Source organism: Macrotis lagotis, chromosome 8 (assembly GCF_037893015.1).
Source record: "Macrotis lagotis isolate mMagLag1 chromosome 8, bilby.v1.9.chrom.fasta, whole genome shotgun sequence".
NCBI lineage: Eukaryota > Metazoa > Chordata > Mammalia > Peramelemorphia > Peramelidae > Macrotis > Macrotis lagotis.
Window position 1 is genome coordinate 59,516,409 of NC_133665.1, and position 14,484 is coordinate 59,530,892.

General features: G+C 40.5%; 1 protein-coding gene across 2 annotated transcripts in view; it reads right to left on the minus strand.

Moving 5' to 3' along the window:
* Positions 1 to 14,484, minus strand: part of PKD1 (polycystin 1, transient receptor potential channel interacting) — a 117,210-nt gene that overhangs the window by 21,448 nt on the left and 81,278 nt on the right. For both annotated transcript variants that reach the window (XM_074197226.1, XM_074197227.1), the window contains 9 exons: positions 10,963 to 11,106; positions 10,435 to 10,714; positions 7,402 to 7,615; positions 6,560 to 6,719; positions 6,025 to 6,177; positions 5,312 to 5,456; positions 4,443 to 5,057; positions 1,471 to 1,627; positions 519 to 771 (listed from right to left, as the gene is read on the minus strand). In XM_074197226.1, the coding sequence (XP_074053327.1) occupies positions 519 to 771; positions 1,471 to 1,627; positions 4,443 to 5,057; positions 5,312 to 5,456; positions 6,025 to 6,177; positions 6,560 to 6,719; positions 7,402 to 7,615; positions 10,435 to 10,714; positions 10,963 to 11,106 (2,121 nt within the window). The remainder of the gene's footprint in view (positions 1 to 518; positions 772 to 1,470; positions 1,628 to 4,442; positions 5,058 to 5,311; positions 5,457 to 6,024; positions 6,178 to 6,559; positions 6,720 to 7,401; positions 7,616 to 10,434; positions 10,715 to 10,962; positions 11,107 to 14,484) is intronic.

Consider the following 14,484-nt stretch of genomic DNA (forward strand, 5'->3'; position numbering starts at 1 on the left):
ATTAAGTTTGTATTGACTTTTTGTTAATACTGTATCTCCTTATTTTTCCACAATTACAAAATGGGGATAACAACAATATTTACCTTGAAAGGTTGTTGTGAGGATCACATGAGAGAATAGTTGTGAAAAGGGCTTAAGCAAATGCTTACTTTCTTCCCTCCCCCTCTTCCACTTATCCATATTCATGTTGGAATCATAATTCCCCCAGTGGAATGGAAGTTCCTTGAAAGCAGAGACTGTTTTAATTTTGTCCCTAGTACAGTTACTTGTATGTAGTAGGCACTTAATAAATGTTTTGGAATTGTATCAAACTGAAATCCCCTGTCTCTCCCCATCCCTTTTCCCACCCTGACCCCTACCCTTCCACTTTCCATTTCTTATCCAATGCTGATATTCCAGTTTGGGGATAACCAAAGGGAGCTCACTTCCACATAGCCCATAATCTCACCCCAGTCCAACCAAAGCATTTGCTCCAAATTAAAAAAAAAAAAAACCTTAAAGAAAAGAAAGTTACTCACAGGGAAGATGAATTCGATGGAGCTGGGAGGAACAAAGAGGCTAGCACCGAAGGCTGTGAGGTGGCGTGTGAGACAGACAGCTTGCCTAGGGGAGGTCTCTTCCAGGGGCACGATGCCCTCTGTCTTCCATATCATCTCCTTCTCACTAAAGTACTGGCAAAGTGATGTGTAAAGACCCACTGTCACTTCTACCTCGGACCAATAAAAATGACTGGTCATATTCAGGTAATAACTTGCTGTGGTGTCATCCGTTCTAGAAGGCAAAAGCAGGAATAGGGTCACAGTTCAAGGACTTTGGGAAAGGTATCCTGCCTTATTGCCCTGTGGACCTGGAGTTCCTAAACCTCCTCCCTACCACCTTAGCCCCAGGACCCCATTATTATTTCTGATGTGATTACAGCATAGATATTCTTAACTTTTTGGCATGTCATGGATCCCTTTGGGGGTTTGACGAAGCCTATGGATCTCTTTTCAAAAGGCAATATTCTTAGAAGCATGTGAAATTTTTCAGAAAAATATGTCTCAGGATAATATTTTTAAATGCTTAAAATAAAACATATATATGTATATATATATATACATATATACATATATAAGATTCCAAGGGAAATCAATTATTCTGAAATAAAAATTAAAATATTTTTAAACAAGTTTTAAAATTTGTTTTATAAAAAAAATCAGCCCTAGGATGAGACTCCATCAAGACAAGTCAACTAGAGGAAATCACTTAGACTCTGCTTTGGGAAACAGGATGACAGAACTTGATAAGGAATCAGAAAACTGAATTCTAGGCCCAAACTACCTGTGTTACCAGTGCTAAACCACTTCGTAGCTTTCTCATCTATCAAATGGAGATGATATTTTTTCTCACGGGGTATATACGAAAATACTTGGAAACTTGTTCTTTCATGTACCATTTCCTGGGACCCTGGAGCAGAAAGAAAGATTTTACCCTGGAGAGATGAAGAAGGTGTAAGGCCTGTGGTCACCTCCAGTCAATGCCTTCAATCCGATCTTCTTGCTGGCCGTGCAGTTGTATTCATTGGGCTGTGGGGCCGAGTGCAGGTAAACAGCAAGGAAGGGCTCAGGCTCTTCAGACAGGTATCGCTCTGGAACACAGCACAGGGACAAAAGTTATCTTTGCTATGGCTGAGCAGTCCCTGAAAAGCCCCAAGGCCCCTGGGAAGCATAGCCCTAGCAGATCCTGGCCCCTTCAAAACCAAGGACAGTGTGGAGCAGGTGTGATCTGAAGCTGGGGCAACTTCTTTGGGTTTTTGTTTTTTTTTAAAAAAATTCCATTTATTTATTTATTTATTTATCTATTTATTTATATGTTCATTCATTCATTTATTTATCTATATATCTATCTATTTTTTAGGGGTTTTTTTTTGCAAGGCAATGGTTAAGTGTCTGAGGCTGGATTTGAACTCAGTGTATATGTGTACATGTGAACATAGTATACATGTACTCCTGACTCCAGGGCCGATGCTCTATCCACTATGCCACTTAGCTGACCCAATTTTATTTATTTAAGGCAATAGGATTAAGTGACTTGCCTAAGGTCACACAGGCAAATATTAGGTGTCTGAGATCACATTTGAACTTAGGTCCTCCTGACTCTAGGGCCAGTGTTATCCTAGCTGCCCCTGGGGCAACTTCTTTGTACTAATAATGTTTGTCTTTCATTTTAGAAGAAGGCCATATCAGGGAGTTGATGCCATGACAAGCACCTGAATTATATTTGAGTGAGGGGTGGGATGAGACCTGTGCTAAGTCACCAGTCTCACTTTCTCCTCCAGAGTCATTTGGGTTCAGTGGCCAGATAAGAATCAGGATGACCAGAGATGGTTCTGGATGTAAGCAATCAGATTAAGTGACTTGCCCAAGGTCTCACAGCCTGTAAGTGGCAAGTGTCTGAGGCTAGATTTGAACTCCTGTCCTCCTGATTCCAAAACCAGTGCTCTACTAAGCCCAGGTTAGAGACAGTGAATGTGGGCATGTATTGATGAAGAAGGTGGGATGGATTCAGAATGTGGACAATTAGCCTTTCATAGAAAACATTATGAATGATCTCATCTCCTTTCCTTTTTTTTAAAATAAGCATTTATTAAGGATACCAAGCATTGTGCTGTTATTTACATAATTCATTTAATTCTCACAACAAACCTGAGAAGAAGGTGATATTATCCCCATTTTACAGTTGAAGAAAATGAGATACACAGAGTTTAAGTGACTTTCATAGGGTCATAGAGTCTGACTCAGGATCTGAACTCAGGTCTTTCTGACTCCAGGTCTAGAGCCCTATCTAATGTGTGTCTTTTTCTTTTTGCTTTCCAGATGATTATGGGATACCTAGGTGAAGTCAGAAAAAAGTTAGGACCAGGCCCAGGGGGATAAAAGGAGTGTGTAGGTCTCTCTCCTTTCCAAAGATGAAGAAACATCACTTGGTATTTCCAAAGGATGTGTACATTACTTTATATTATGGAGAACCAACTGCTTTATTATTCTCATCTCATATTTACATGAAATTTTAAGAAACATTTTCTTTTATTTTATTTAAAATTTTTTTGGCTTAAATTTAATTTATTTTTTTGCAGGGCAATGAGGTTAAATGACTTGCCCAAAGTCACACAACTAGGTATTTATTAAATATCTGAAGCCAGATTTGAAATTAAGTCCTCCTGACTCCAGGACCAGTATCCATTGTGCCACCTAGCTTCCCTTAGGAAACATTTTATGAACATTATCTCATATGATCCATGCAACAACTCTATGAGACAGAGTAAAGTTATCATTTCCATTTCAGAGATAAAGAAACTTGAGTCTCAGTAACTTGCTCATACAGCTAGAAAAATGTCCAAGACGAGAACTGAGTCCAGGTCTTTACCAATTTCTGAGTCTAATGCTCTATCTACTGTGTCATGCTGCCTATTTCAGGGGGGAAAATAAATATATCTCTTTGTCACATTCCAGAAATATGATACTTGTTTTTTATAGTGTTGTTTAAAAACACAATGGCAACAGCAAACAAATCAACAAACAACTAGACTAAATTAAGGGAGCTGAGTACTATAGTCTTGATCTGTGCCAACTGGTAGTAATCAATGAATATATGAATCAATTAGATCATCTAACCTCTCTGGACCTCCATGTAACTCATCAGAAAAATGAATATCTCACCTATCAAACCTAATAATAGTTAGTAGAGATGATTTTCTTTAGATGTAGTTTTGACTGCTTACTAAACTCCAGTAACTCCCTATTGCCTCTTCGATATCACCTCTTCTGTCTAGTTTTTAAAGCCCTTCTCCACCTTGCCCTGACTTAGCTTTCCAGACTCAGTGGATAATCACTTTTGATTCCTCACTCTATACTTCAGCCAAATTAGCTATCATCACTCATGATGATTCATCTCTGGTCTCTGTGCCTAGTTACCCATTCCACCTGGAAATCCTTCTTCACTTTCCACATGTAACTCTTCCTGATCCCCACCAATGTTCATGTCATCTAAATACTTTGTATCTGACAACTTTGTATTTATTCTTTTTATATTTATTCTATATATATTTAAATATATTGTTGTCTCCCATTAGAATGCCTTTTTCTTGCAAGAATGAATTATTGTTTCATTCTTTGTATCTGAATAATGGTGCCTGGCCTTTATATAGTAGGTGCTTAATAAATCTTGTTGATTGACTGATTTATAAGGTTTACAAGGCTTACATTATCTCATTCAATAACTATATTCTAGGTCTGCTAAAAGGAAGAAACAATATGATGAATGTAAAATCAGAGGTAAAGGATAAAAACAAACACACACACAAGAGTAAAGTACCATTGCCCCTGAACACTTGCCTCCCCTTGCTACCACCTTACTTTCCCTGGCACAGACCCCTCCCTGGATGCTGATCTCACTATACTTACCATTCAGCACAGTATAGGTAAGTTGGAAATGCAGACCAGCCTCGGGGTTGTGGTTTTCAGGGGCAATGATGGCACTGACAGATGTGCGTGGCTGGATGATGGCAGTGCTGGTGGAAAGGACTCGGTCCCCATTACTTCCATTGGTGTTGTTAGATACCTTGACGGTAATGGCTTTCTCAGAGCCCAGCCGCTCTATTGGGATTTGGGCTCCTGCCTGAGTCTGGAAGGCCATGGAAGCCACCTTGGTGGAAACAGTGTAGTTGCTGATGTAGCCAAAGGGGAAGGGGTTGGAGTCCACAAGGAAGATGAGTTGGATGACATCAGTGAGGTCAGAGAAGGTGCTGTTGAAAGCAGGTGGGATGGAAAACTGGCAATCAGAGGTGTTCTCATAACACAGTAGGCTGAAGGGATCTGAACGTTTGCCCAGAGCTATAATCTCTTCCCCAGCCAGGGTCAGTGGTTCCTCATTCAGCACTCGAGACTTCATGAGGATGCGCATCAAGTCAGATGAGAGATTATAAGCCTTGGAGGCCACAAGTAGAGTGTGGGGTTTGCTGCATAGCCCTGTAGGCTTTAGGTCCTGGGTATCTGAGTTCACCAGGTGAATGAGGTCACCTGAAGGAGATAAAAAAGTGAGATATTTAGTGTCAGCCCCATAGTATAAGTGCCAGCAAGCAAAGCACTTGGCTGGACCTTCAGCAGAACGTGGGCAAATAGGAAAAATAGTCACCTATTCTGGAAACCCTTAATCTGATAAAGAAGCCCTTAAGGAAAGAAAAGGGTCTTCTCCCCTTCCCATTTTCCTTTCCAGCCCTCTCCCTGGCTCTGCCATCACCCATTCCATAAGCTAGTCTTCCCTCCTGGCTGACCAGTAATGTTGAGGATGTTGTCAGCAATGGCCGTGGGGGTCACTGTGCCTTGAGTGGTCTCATTTTGCAGGATGGCCATCATGTTCTCCAGCTTGTTCAGGGTTTTCTTCAGGCAAGATGGGCATGCAAATTCCTTACTTGCTACCTACAGGGAGAGAGCCCAGTGACATAGGTTCACCCTCTTCTCATTCTTCCACCTGTATCCAGTCTGAGCAGATAGGTGGCCTTTGTTTTCTTCCCAAAAAAGGATATTTAAGGTTCTCTATCACTGCTTCACCATCATTCCCAATCCTTCATATTTACTCATCTCCCTCACTCACACCAGGGTCCTCCCTTAATCCACATGTGCCTCATTCCTGGCTTCCTAACACTATGAATCATTATCTCCTCATTGTTCCTCATCCCTCAATCACTTCTTACCTTTGCCTTCCCTTCTTTCTCATGGTGGGCTCATGCACTCACTACAATTTCTTATTCATTCTGACCACTTCAGCTCCCCCAATCATTTACCCTAACATTCAGAGACTTGAGAAGAACTGATTCAATTTGATGTAAGAAAACACTAATGAAAAGAGCCATCTCAGCCACCCAAACTGCAGGAGAAACATACCCAGCCCCGGCCAGTTTCTGTAGGACAACCTACAGGGTAGGTCTGAGCTTTTCTGTCAGGGAGGAAACAGGGGTATGAAGAGGGAGCAGGGGGCTTATCATACTGTGCATTGGGCCAGGGCAGCTGAAATCTGTTGAATATCATCCACAGTGTTGACACGAAGGGAGACAAGGATCTCAGTAATGTTTCTTCTCATTAGCACACGGAGGTGCCTCTCATGACTGGCCTCTTCCTCTGAAGATGTCACCTGTTCATACTGATGAGATAGGAGAAAATATGTGCTTCATAAGAGTAGAGTTGGGTAGCCTTGGGGTTTGTACACCTCAAATTCCCCTGAGTAATTAATGATCTTTAAAAACAGCCTCTGGCCTCCTAACAAGCAGGCTGTATTTTTTCTATTTTCGTCTTTATATCCCCAGCACCTAGGACAGAGCTTAATCATTGTTTATTGACTGATTGATCTCTAGTGGTGGTCAGAGAATGAAGAAAGTGACCATGTGAGATACCTCTTTTATGAAATCAGAAAAAAAGATCTCTTAAACTTTAACCATGACATTGATCAACTGCCCTGGGGCTACCCAGATCCTTGACTCTTCCTTTGGAGTCCCCATCCAGGGTAGGGTGGACATGGCACTGACCTCATTGAGGATGGTGATGAGGGCCAAGGAGTACTCAATGACATGCTGGGGGTCGGCCTGTTTCACCAGCCCTGGTAGGACTGTCTCCGTCAGACTGTACAGCCAGTGGGTAAGACAATGAAAGCCGGCAGAAGGCTCAGGCAAGGTAATAAGCAGAGACCTAGAAGGCAACAGCCAGATGAGGGTGAGAATGAAGTCTGGATGACAATGTCTATGCAAGAGGAGAAGCTGGACTCCTAAGCTGGGCAAAGAAATGCACATCCACAGCAGATCCTCATGACTCCACTCTCCAAAAAAATCACTCTATCGACCCTCTTCTCCAGGAGACCTCCTCCTATGACTAGTTAGCCTTACTCCACATGGAATACTCATTTTCTTTTCATTCTGTCAATGCTCACAGGTTCATACTGAAATGTATCTGACTTGGATCACAGATATGGAACTGGAGGTTCATGACCTGGAGGTCATGAAAGTCAATCTTTTCATTTTAACTGATTAGTAAACCAAGATCCAGAGGAATAAGTGGCTAAGTTCACACAGGAAGTAAAGGGCAGAATCAGAATTCAAACCCAGATCCTCTAATATTAAATCCAGTATTCTTCCACTGAATCAAATTGTTTGTATGCTGCTTTCTGGAAATTATCAAGTTTTCTCCAGTGACCCCTTCTGCCATCTAATCTGACTTTTTTCTCTAACCCTGACAATTTCTTGGATGCCTAGATCAGGGCTTGGCCCATAAGGGTATCTCAAATTACTTAGTACAGTGGTTGGCATATAGTAGGCACTTAATAAATACATAATGAGGGTACCCCAAGATTCAGAATGCCTCTTTGCCCCCTCACCTGTTCAGGGCTACCACAGCAGCACCTAACTGGTCCTGCACCACTACAGAGAGGTCCACAGTGAAGTGGGTCTTAAAGCCAGGGGGCAACACAGCTCCATATGCAGACAGACTGCCTTTGTAGATGCAGAATTCTTCACAGTAACCTTGACGGCAGCGCCTCAAAAGCAAGGAATATACTAGCGGGGCATCCTCATCCTCAGTGTCCCGCCAACCTGCAAGAACCACAAACCAGTATTATCTCTCCAAAGCCAGGAACTTAAGATCATCCTACCTTGTCCTCCCTCCTCCTGTCCCAGCCTCCTCCACACCCTACCATGGATAACACCATGACAAGAGTCAGTATCCTAGGTGGAGAATGGTGAGAAGGAAGGAAGATAAGGAAGGAATAAATGCTTATAAGTGCCTTCTATGTGCTAAGTCCTTTACAAATATTATCTCACTTGATCCTAACAACAACTCTGGGAAGAAGACAGAATGGGGAGAGAGATGAGGAAATGGATCAGTCATAACTAGAAATTTGGGGATCTTTTTGGTACCTCTCTATTGAAGTTGCTCTCAGAAGTCACCAATGATCTCTTAATTATCAATTCCAATGGCTTTTTGGGGGGGGGTCTTTAACTTCTATGACCTTTAATTTTGTGGCAAATTCAAATGAAGAATTGGAGATAGAAGAAAGTTCATTCTATGTTGAGAATCGTGGCAAGGGCAGTTGGACCCTGAGAGAGGACCAAGCTTCTCTGGTCTGTGGCTATAAGATTACTTCAAGGAGGAAATGCAATGCCCAGATGTCAGGAGCAAAGTCCCATTGATCCCACCATAGTTATGACTATGAGATAAGCTACATTATGAGCTAAAGAGACGTTAAAGACAATAGTAAGGTGAATACTTATTTTGTTCTATGAAAAATTATAGAATAAGATGGAGCTTGGTGATGAACCACAGAAATTGAGTTGATTGTGAAATCCTATTCCCTTCTTGTTCCAGAATTTATCATCCCCTCCCTCTCATGCATCTTTAAACTCAGATTCTCTACTAGCTCCTCTTTTGCCTACAAACATGCTCAGGTCTTGCCAAACTGATTGACATTCAAAAAGTATAAGTCAAAAGTATAAGAGATAAGAAGATCAGACAATAAGATATCTGTTTTTTTTCCCTAAATTAAAGGGAATAGTCCTTGAAATTTGTTCAAACTCCATGGCTCTTTATCTGGATACAGATGGTATTCTCCATTGCAGGCAGCCCCAAATTGTCCCTGATTGTTGCACTGATGGAATGAGTGAGTCCATCAAGGGTGATCATCATCCCATGGTTAACATTCTTGAAAGCTACTTAAGTTATATTACAGAAAATGAGAAGTGATTTTTAAAAAAAAGACATTGGGATTGACAGGAGGTCACTGGTGACTGTTGAGAGCAAGTTCAGTAGAGGTAATGGTGGAGGCAAAAACCTAACCATCTCAAATTGAGGATAGAGTGGGTAGTGAGGAAGTGGAGGCATCAGGCAAAGATGTTTTTTTTTAGTTTTTGCCAGGCAATGGGGTTAAGTGGCTTGTCCAAGGCCACACAGCTAGTTAATTAAGTGTCTGAGGCTGGATTTGAACTCAGGTACTCCTGACTCCAGGGTCATGAGTTTATCACTGTCCCTCTTCCCTTTCTATAATATTTTTTTCTTGATAATCTCATTCACTTCTATAGCTTCAGTTAGGAAAGAAATTCCCAAATTTCCTGAGTTTTGGAACCACATCTCCAACAGTCACATGAAATCTTTACTTGAAAATCTCATTGGTACCTGGAAGTCAGTAAGTTCAAAACAGCTTGTTGTCTTTACACTTCAACCTGACCCTCCTGTCTTTACAATTTTTCCCCATAACACCACTTAATGCAATGTCCTGTTAGAAGCAACAGGGTCATCTTTTATTCCTCCTTCTCTCTTATCTCACCTATCCAATTTGTTACCAAGTATTATTCCTTCTATCTTTGTAAAATCTTTCATACTATACCTCTCCTCTCTCTCCTATGCTACCATCTTACTATAGATTCTCATTATAACTTATCAGGATCTTTGCAATTGCTGCTAACCCATTGCTGGTAAAATTTCCCTTATATATAGATTCTGTCATATCATGCCTCTACTCAAAAATCTTCAGTGACTCCTTAGTGACCACTGAGTCAAGTTTAAATTTCTTTCTCTGGCATTCAGATGCTTCCTGAAGTTATTCACATTTCCAGCTTTTTCCACTGTTTCCTTGAATATAGTCTCTATTTTAGCTAATGGACCCCTCTGATCTCTCAAAAAGTTTTTTGCTCCCTTGCTTCCACATCTTTGGCCCTACTATTCCCTGCTTTGAAGTCTTTTTCTTTCCAGTGGCAATCTTGACTCTAGGTTTTGTTTTTTTTTTTTTTGTAAGGCAAATGGGGTTAAGTGGCTTGCCCAAGGCCACACAGCTAGGTAATTAGCAAGTGTCTGAGACCGGATTTGAACCCAGGTACTCCTTGACTCCAAGGCCGGTGCTTTATCCCCTACACCACCTAGCCACCCCTAATCTTGACTCTAAAAGCTTATTTGCTTAAACCTGCCTGATGCACTTATTGGTAATATCATATATTACAGAAACTGATATTTGTGTTCTGGCCTCATCCTCTCTCCCCCATTCAACAATAAAGACGATAGATCAGGGACTTCATATTATTTAAACTTAGCATTCACCCCTTATATAACCCCAAGATCTAGTAGAGTATTCTATAAAATGGTAGATAGTCAATGTTTATTGAATGAAGGGATCAAAGGTGATGAACTGAGAATCTCTCCCTAGTCCCTCTTTCTCTCCTTTGCCTACCACTCCATTTCACTGTATGATCTTTGACAAATTTCTTGACCTCTGGGTCTCTATATCCCTTTGGATATAGGCAGAATTCTTCCTGACCACATGAGGGCAACAAATGAAGAGATGGGAATATTTTGTGGGGTGAAAACTTTTGAGGAATCTGAGGGTGAGTATTGCTGGTGGCTTGGGAGAAAGAAATGTTCTCACCTGTACACTCAAAGTGAACCTTGGTGGTAAGAGCCTTGACGGCCTCATGGGGGAAGAGACGGCAGGAGCCTCCAATAGGAGGTCGATTGGGAAACAGGTCAATAGAAGCAAAACCTTCTTCCTCTCCAGAGCAGCCTAACACTGTTAGGGTGAAGGTATAGCCCTCGCCATCCCGTAGCACGCCTCTCCTCAGAACCAGTCGCATGCCTGAGCTTCCCGTTGATGTTGTCGACTCATCCAGTACTAGGGATTTGTTGCTGAATGTCTGGGCTGCCCATCGCTGCCAGGTGAGACAAATAGTCATGTGTGTATATATACAAAGAAACGAAGGCAGACATACATACACAAGTGAAAGCTACATGCAAGCACAAATCTGCACCCCTGCAGCAGAGGTCTGTACCCCAGTTACACAGAAACATGAAGATTCTGTCTCTAGTGGGAAGAAAATGTAACCAACTATTTCATGTTCTGCTCTTATGTAACCCCCCTCCAATAATTTTCATCCCAGACTTATCCCTCATTCCTTACCCCTCGCTTAGAACCACTACTGCAGTTGTGGCAGGTCCCCTCCAGGTAGACATAGGAACTCTTGCTCACTTCATACACTGATTGTGCTTTGCAGGAAACACATTCCAGTGACACAATGGGAACCAAACCATTCCTGATCAGCACCTAAAGAAAGGAGATATCAAAAAGAGTGGGATAGCTGCCTTGCCTGGAATGTCTTTCTGTCTCCATTCTCTCTCCCTTCTGATTTATTCTTTATACTGTTGCTAATATAATCCATGGCAAACCATAATAGGACCTCTGCCTAGATCCTAGGGGCAGGTGAGTGGGAGTACCATCAATTTCTATCATCCATGCCAACAGATGGTAAAGCAGCCAGGTAACACAAAGATTAGAGAGTATGACTTATTCCAATGGACCTGTGATGTCAACATTGTGGGTTTCCCTCCAACAATGCAAATCAGAACCCATCCATGCCTGCTTCTCATGAGTGTCCATGTTTTCCAATAAACCCTCTGTAATACAAGTGGCCCAGGAAGAGAATCGGTAATAATATTCATGGCCTCTGATATCTATGTAAGATATCTATATAAGAATGTGCAGAGTAGAGGTAATACAGAAAATAAATTCTAGATCTGGTCCAAGTTAAGGAGTATCCCTGAGACTTAGCAAAATGTGACTCTTCATTGAAGAACAACAATGGGTGAAGAGATCTTATTTAAAAACAACTGATTCACCCTTTGATCCAGCAATATCATCATTAGGCTTGTATCCCAAAGAGATCACAAAAGGGTAAAAAACTCACAAGTATAAAAAATATGCATAGCAGCTCTTTTTATAGTGGCAAAGAATTGGAAACCGAGGGGGATGCCCATCAACTGGCTAATGGCTAAACAAACTGTGGTATATGAATGGGATGGAGAATTATTGTTCTGTAAGAAATCATGAGGGGTGAGACTTCAGAGAAGCCTGGAAAGACTTTCATGAACTGATGCTGAGTGAAATGAGTAGAACCAAAAGAACATTACACACACGAACAGCAACACTGGATGATGATCAATGATCAGTGATGATGAGACTTGTTCATTGCAACAGTACAATTATCAAAGACAATTCTAAAAGACTTGTGATGGAAAATGCCATCCACATCCAGAGAATGAACTGTGGAGTTTAAATGCAGACCAAAGCTTACTATCTTCAATTTTTTAAAAATTGTCTTATGAATAATATATTTTTCTTTCTTTCTTTTTTTTAAAGGTTTTTGCAAGACTGGATGTGAATCCAGGTACTCCTGACTCCAAGGCCAGTGCTTTATCCACTACGTCACCTAGCCACCCCAATAATATATTTTTCTAATAGCTTTTACATTTGAATTTTATTCTTCTTTTACAACATGATTAATACAGATCTATGTTTAACATGGTTATACATTTATAGTCTAAATTTAGATTGCTTTTTGTCAGGGAGAAGAGGGAGAGAGAAAAATGTAACACTCAAAACCTTGGGAAAAAAATGATTGTTAAAAACTACCACTGAATGCAGTTGGAAAAATAAATAAATAAAATGTTAGAAATGAAAAACAATCAAACAAAAAAGAAATAACTGATTTATATGAGGTGGTAGAGAAGCATTCTATAACAAGCTGTACTTCTGTGCAGAAATTCATGAACTGGAATGAGGAAAAAATGAAGGAGAACATTTTAGTGAGGGTCAAGGCAGGGAAAGCTCCAGTAATCTTGCATAGAATTTTGACTATGTCCTCCACTAAATCCCATTGTGTCATGGAAATGACCCTATAATTACTTTTAAAAAAATTATATAGACATCTTTATGATATTGGTATTTGATTTTTGATATTGGTATAGTTTTATTGATATCACCTACATTTCCCTTTTACATCCCATCCTGAGTACTCTCCCTTATGAATATATATATATACAAAAATATATATGGCAAGGTAAATGGGATTAAGTAACTTGCTCAGGATCACACAGCTATTAAATGTTAAGGATCCGAGTCTGGGTTTGAATCCAGGACTGGTGCTCTATTTGCTTCACCACCTAACTACCCCTCCCCCTTATGAATAGAGTCATTTCATATAATTAAAAAGAGGAAAAAAGGAAATTGTGTTTTTGTTTGAAGGGGAAAAAAAGAGATGTCCTGTGTTTCTTGAAGTGCCTATTGTGCCAGCAGAGGGCAAACTCGGGCAAGTCTTAGCCAGAGGGAGTCACCAGCTGCCTTCAATAGGTTGAAATTATTAGGCCCAGACATGGACAAAAGGGAAAGAAGATAGGGTCCAGACTCCACTCAATCTTCATGGGCCTCAGTTTCTTCATCTGTATAATAATGTGATTATACTAGATGGAGTCTGAAGTCCCTTCTAGTCCAAGATCTATAACTGTATGATCCTAGGGTACAGAAAGAACCAGCAGATGTCATTACTGAACCATCATCAGGGACCTTTCAAAGATTATGAAACAAGAAGATGGAGAGAGGAGTGGGCAGTCAGGCAGATTTCAAAATTTCTGAAAGAATGGATGCAAAGAGTAGAGATTAATGGGTCACTGATAATCTAAGAGGAAGTATTCAATGGAGGCTAGGTCCCTGACATTATTTTACTCAACATTTTTAATCAATTATTTGGGTGAAGGTAAAGATGGGGGAAATAAGAGAACAAATATTTATTAGGTGCCAATTATCTGCCAAGCTAAGGGAGCTGCTAGGTGGCACAATAGATAGAATTCTTGGCCTAGAGTCAGGAAAAAAATGAGTATAAATCTAGCCTCAGATACTAACTAGCTGTGTGACTCTAGGCCTCAGTTTCCTCATCTATAAATCGATCTGGATGAGGAAATGTCAAACTACTCCAGTATCTCTGCCAAGAAAATTCCAAATAGGCTCACAGAGTCAGTCATGACTGAACAATTGTGTTAAGCACTTAAAAAATATATCATTTGATCATTATAACCCTGGGAGATAGTTACTATTATTTTCTTCATTCTATTTGATACTTATCAATGACTTGGACAAAGGCATTAATGGCAGGTTGGCCAAAAGGGGCAGCTAATATCAATAGTTCATATTTCTATAGCACTTGAAGGTTTGCAAAGTACCATAAATGATATAGTTACTATTTTTATTTTTAAAGATGAGGAAACTGAGGCTTATTGCTAGTAAGCAGTTCAGGATTTAAATATTCATCTTCCAGTCCTAAGTTCAATGTCCTTTGCACTGTCTCATACAACTTAACACTTTGGATTGCCACTCAGGATTCAAAAACAAAAGTCTCAGTAGGCCAGAATAACAGGTATAGTCTAAGATAAAATTAAATATTTAGAGATAAATCCAATGGTACAAATACAGGATGGTCACTGTTACATAAGAATAGTTTAAATGAAAAATATAGGGGATGGGGAGTAGACAATTTAATGGACTGATGTTGGTCCCCTGAAATTCCTGACCAGGCATGCCTCGAATCAGATGAATTCTGAGTTGTTTTTTTTTATTTGTTTGGTTTTTTGCAAGGTAATGGGGTCAAGTGAT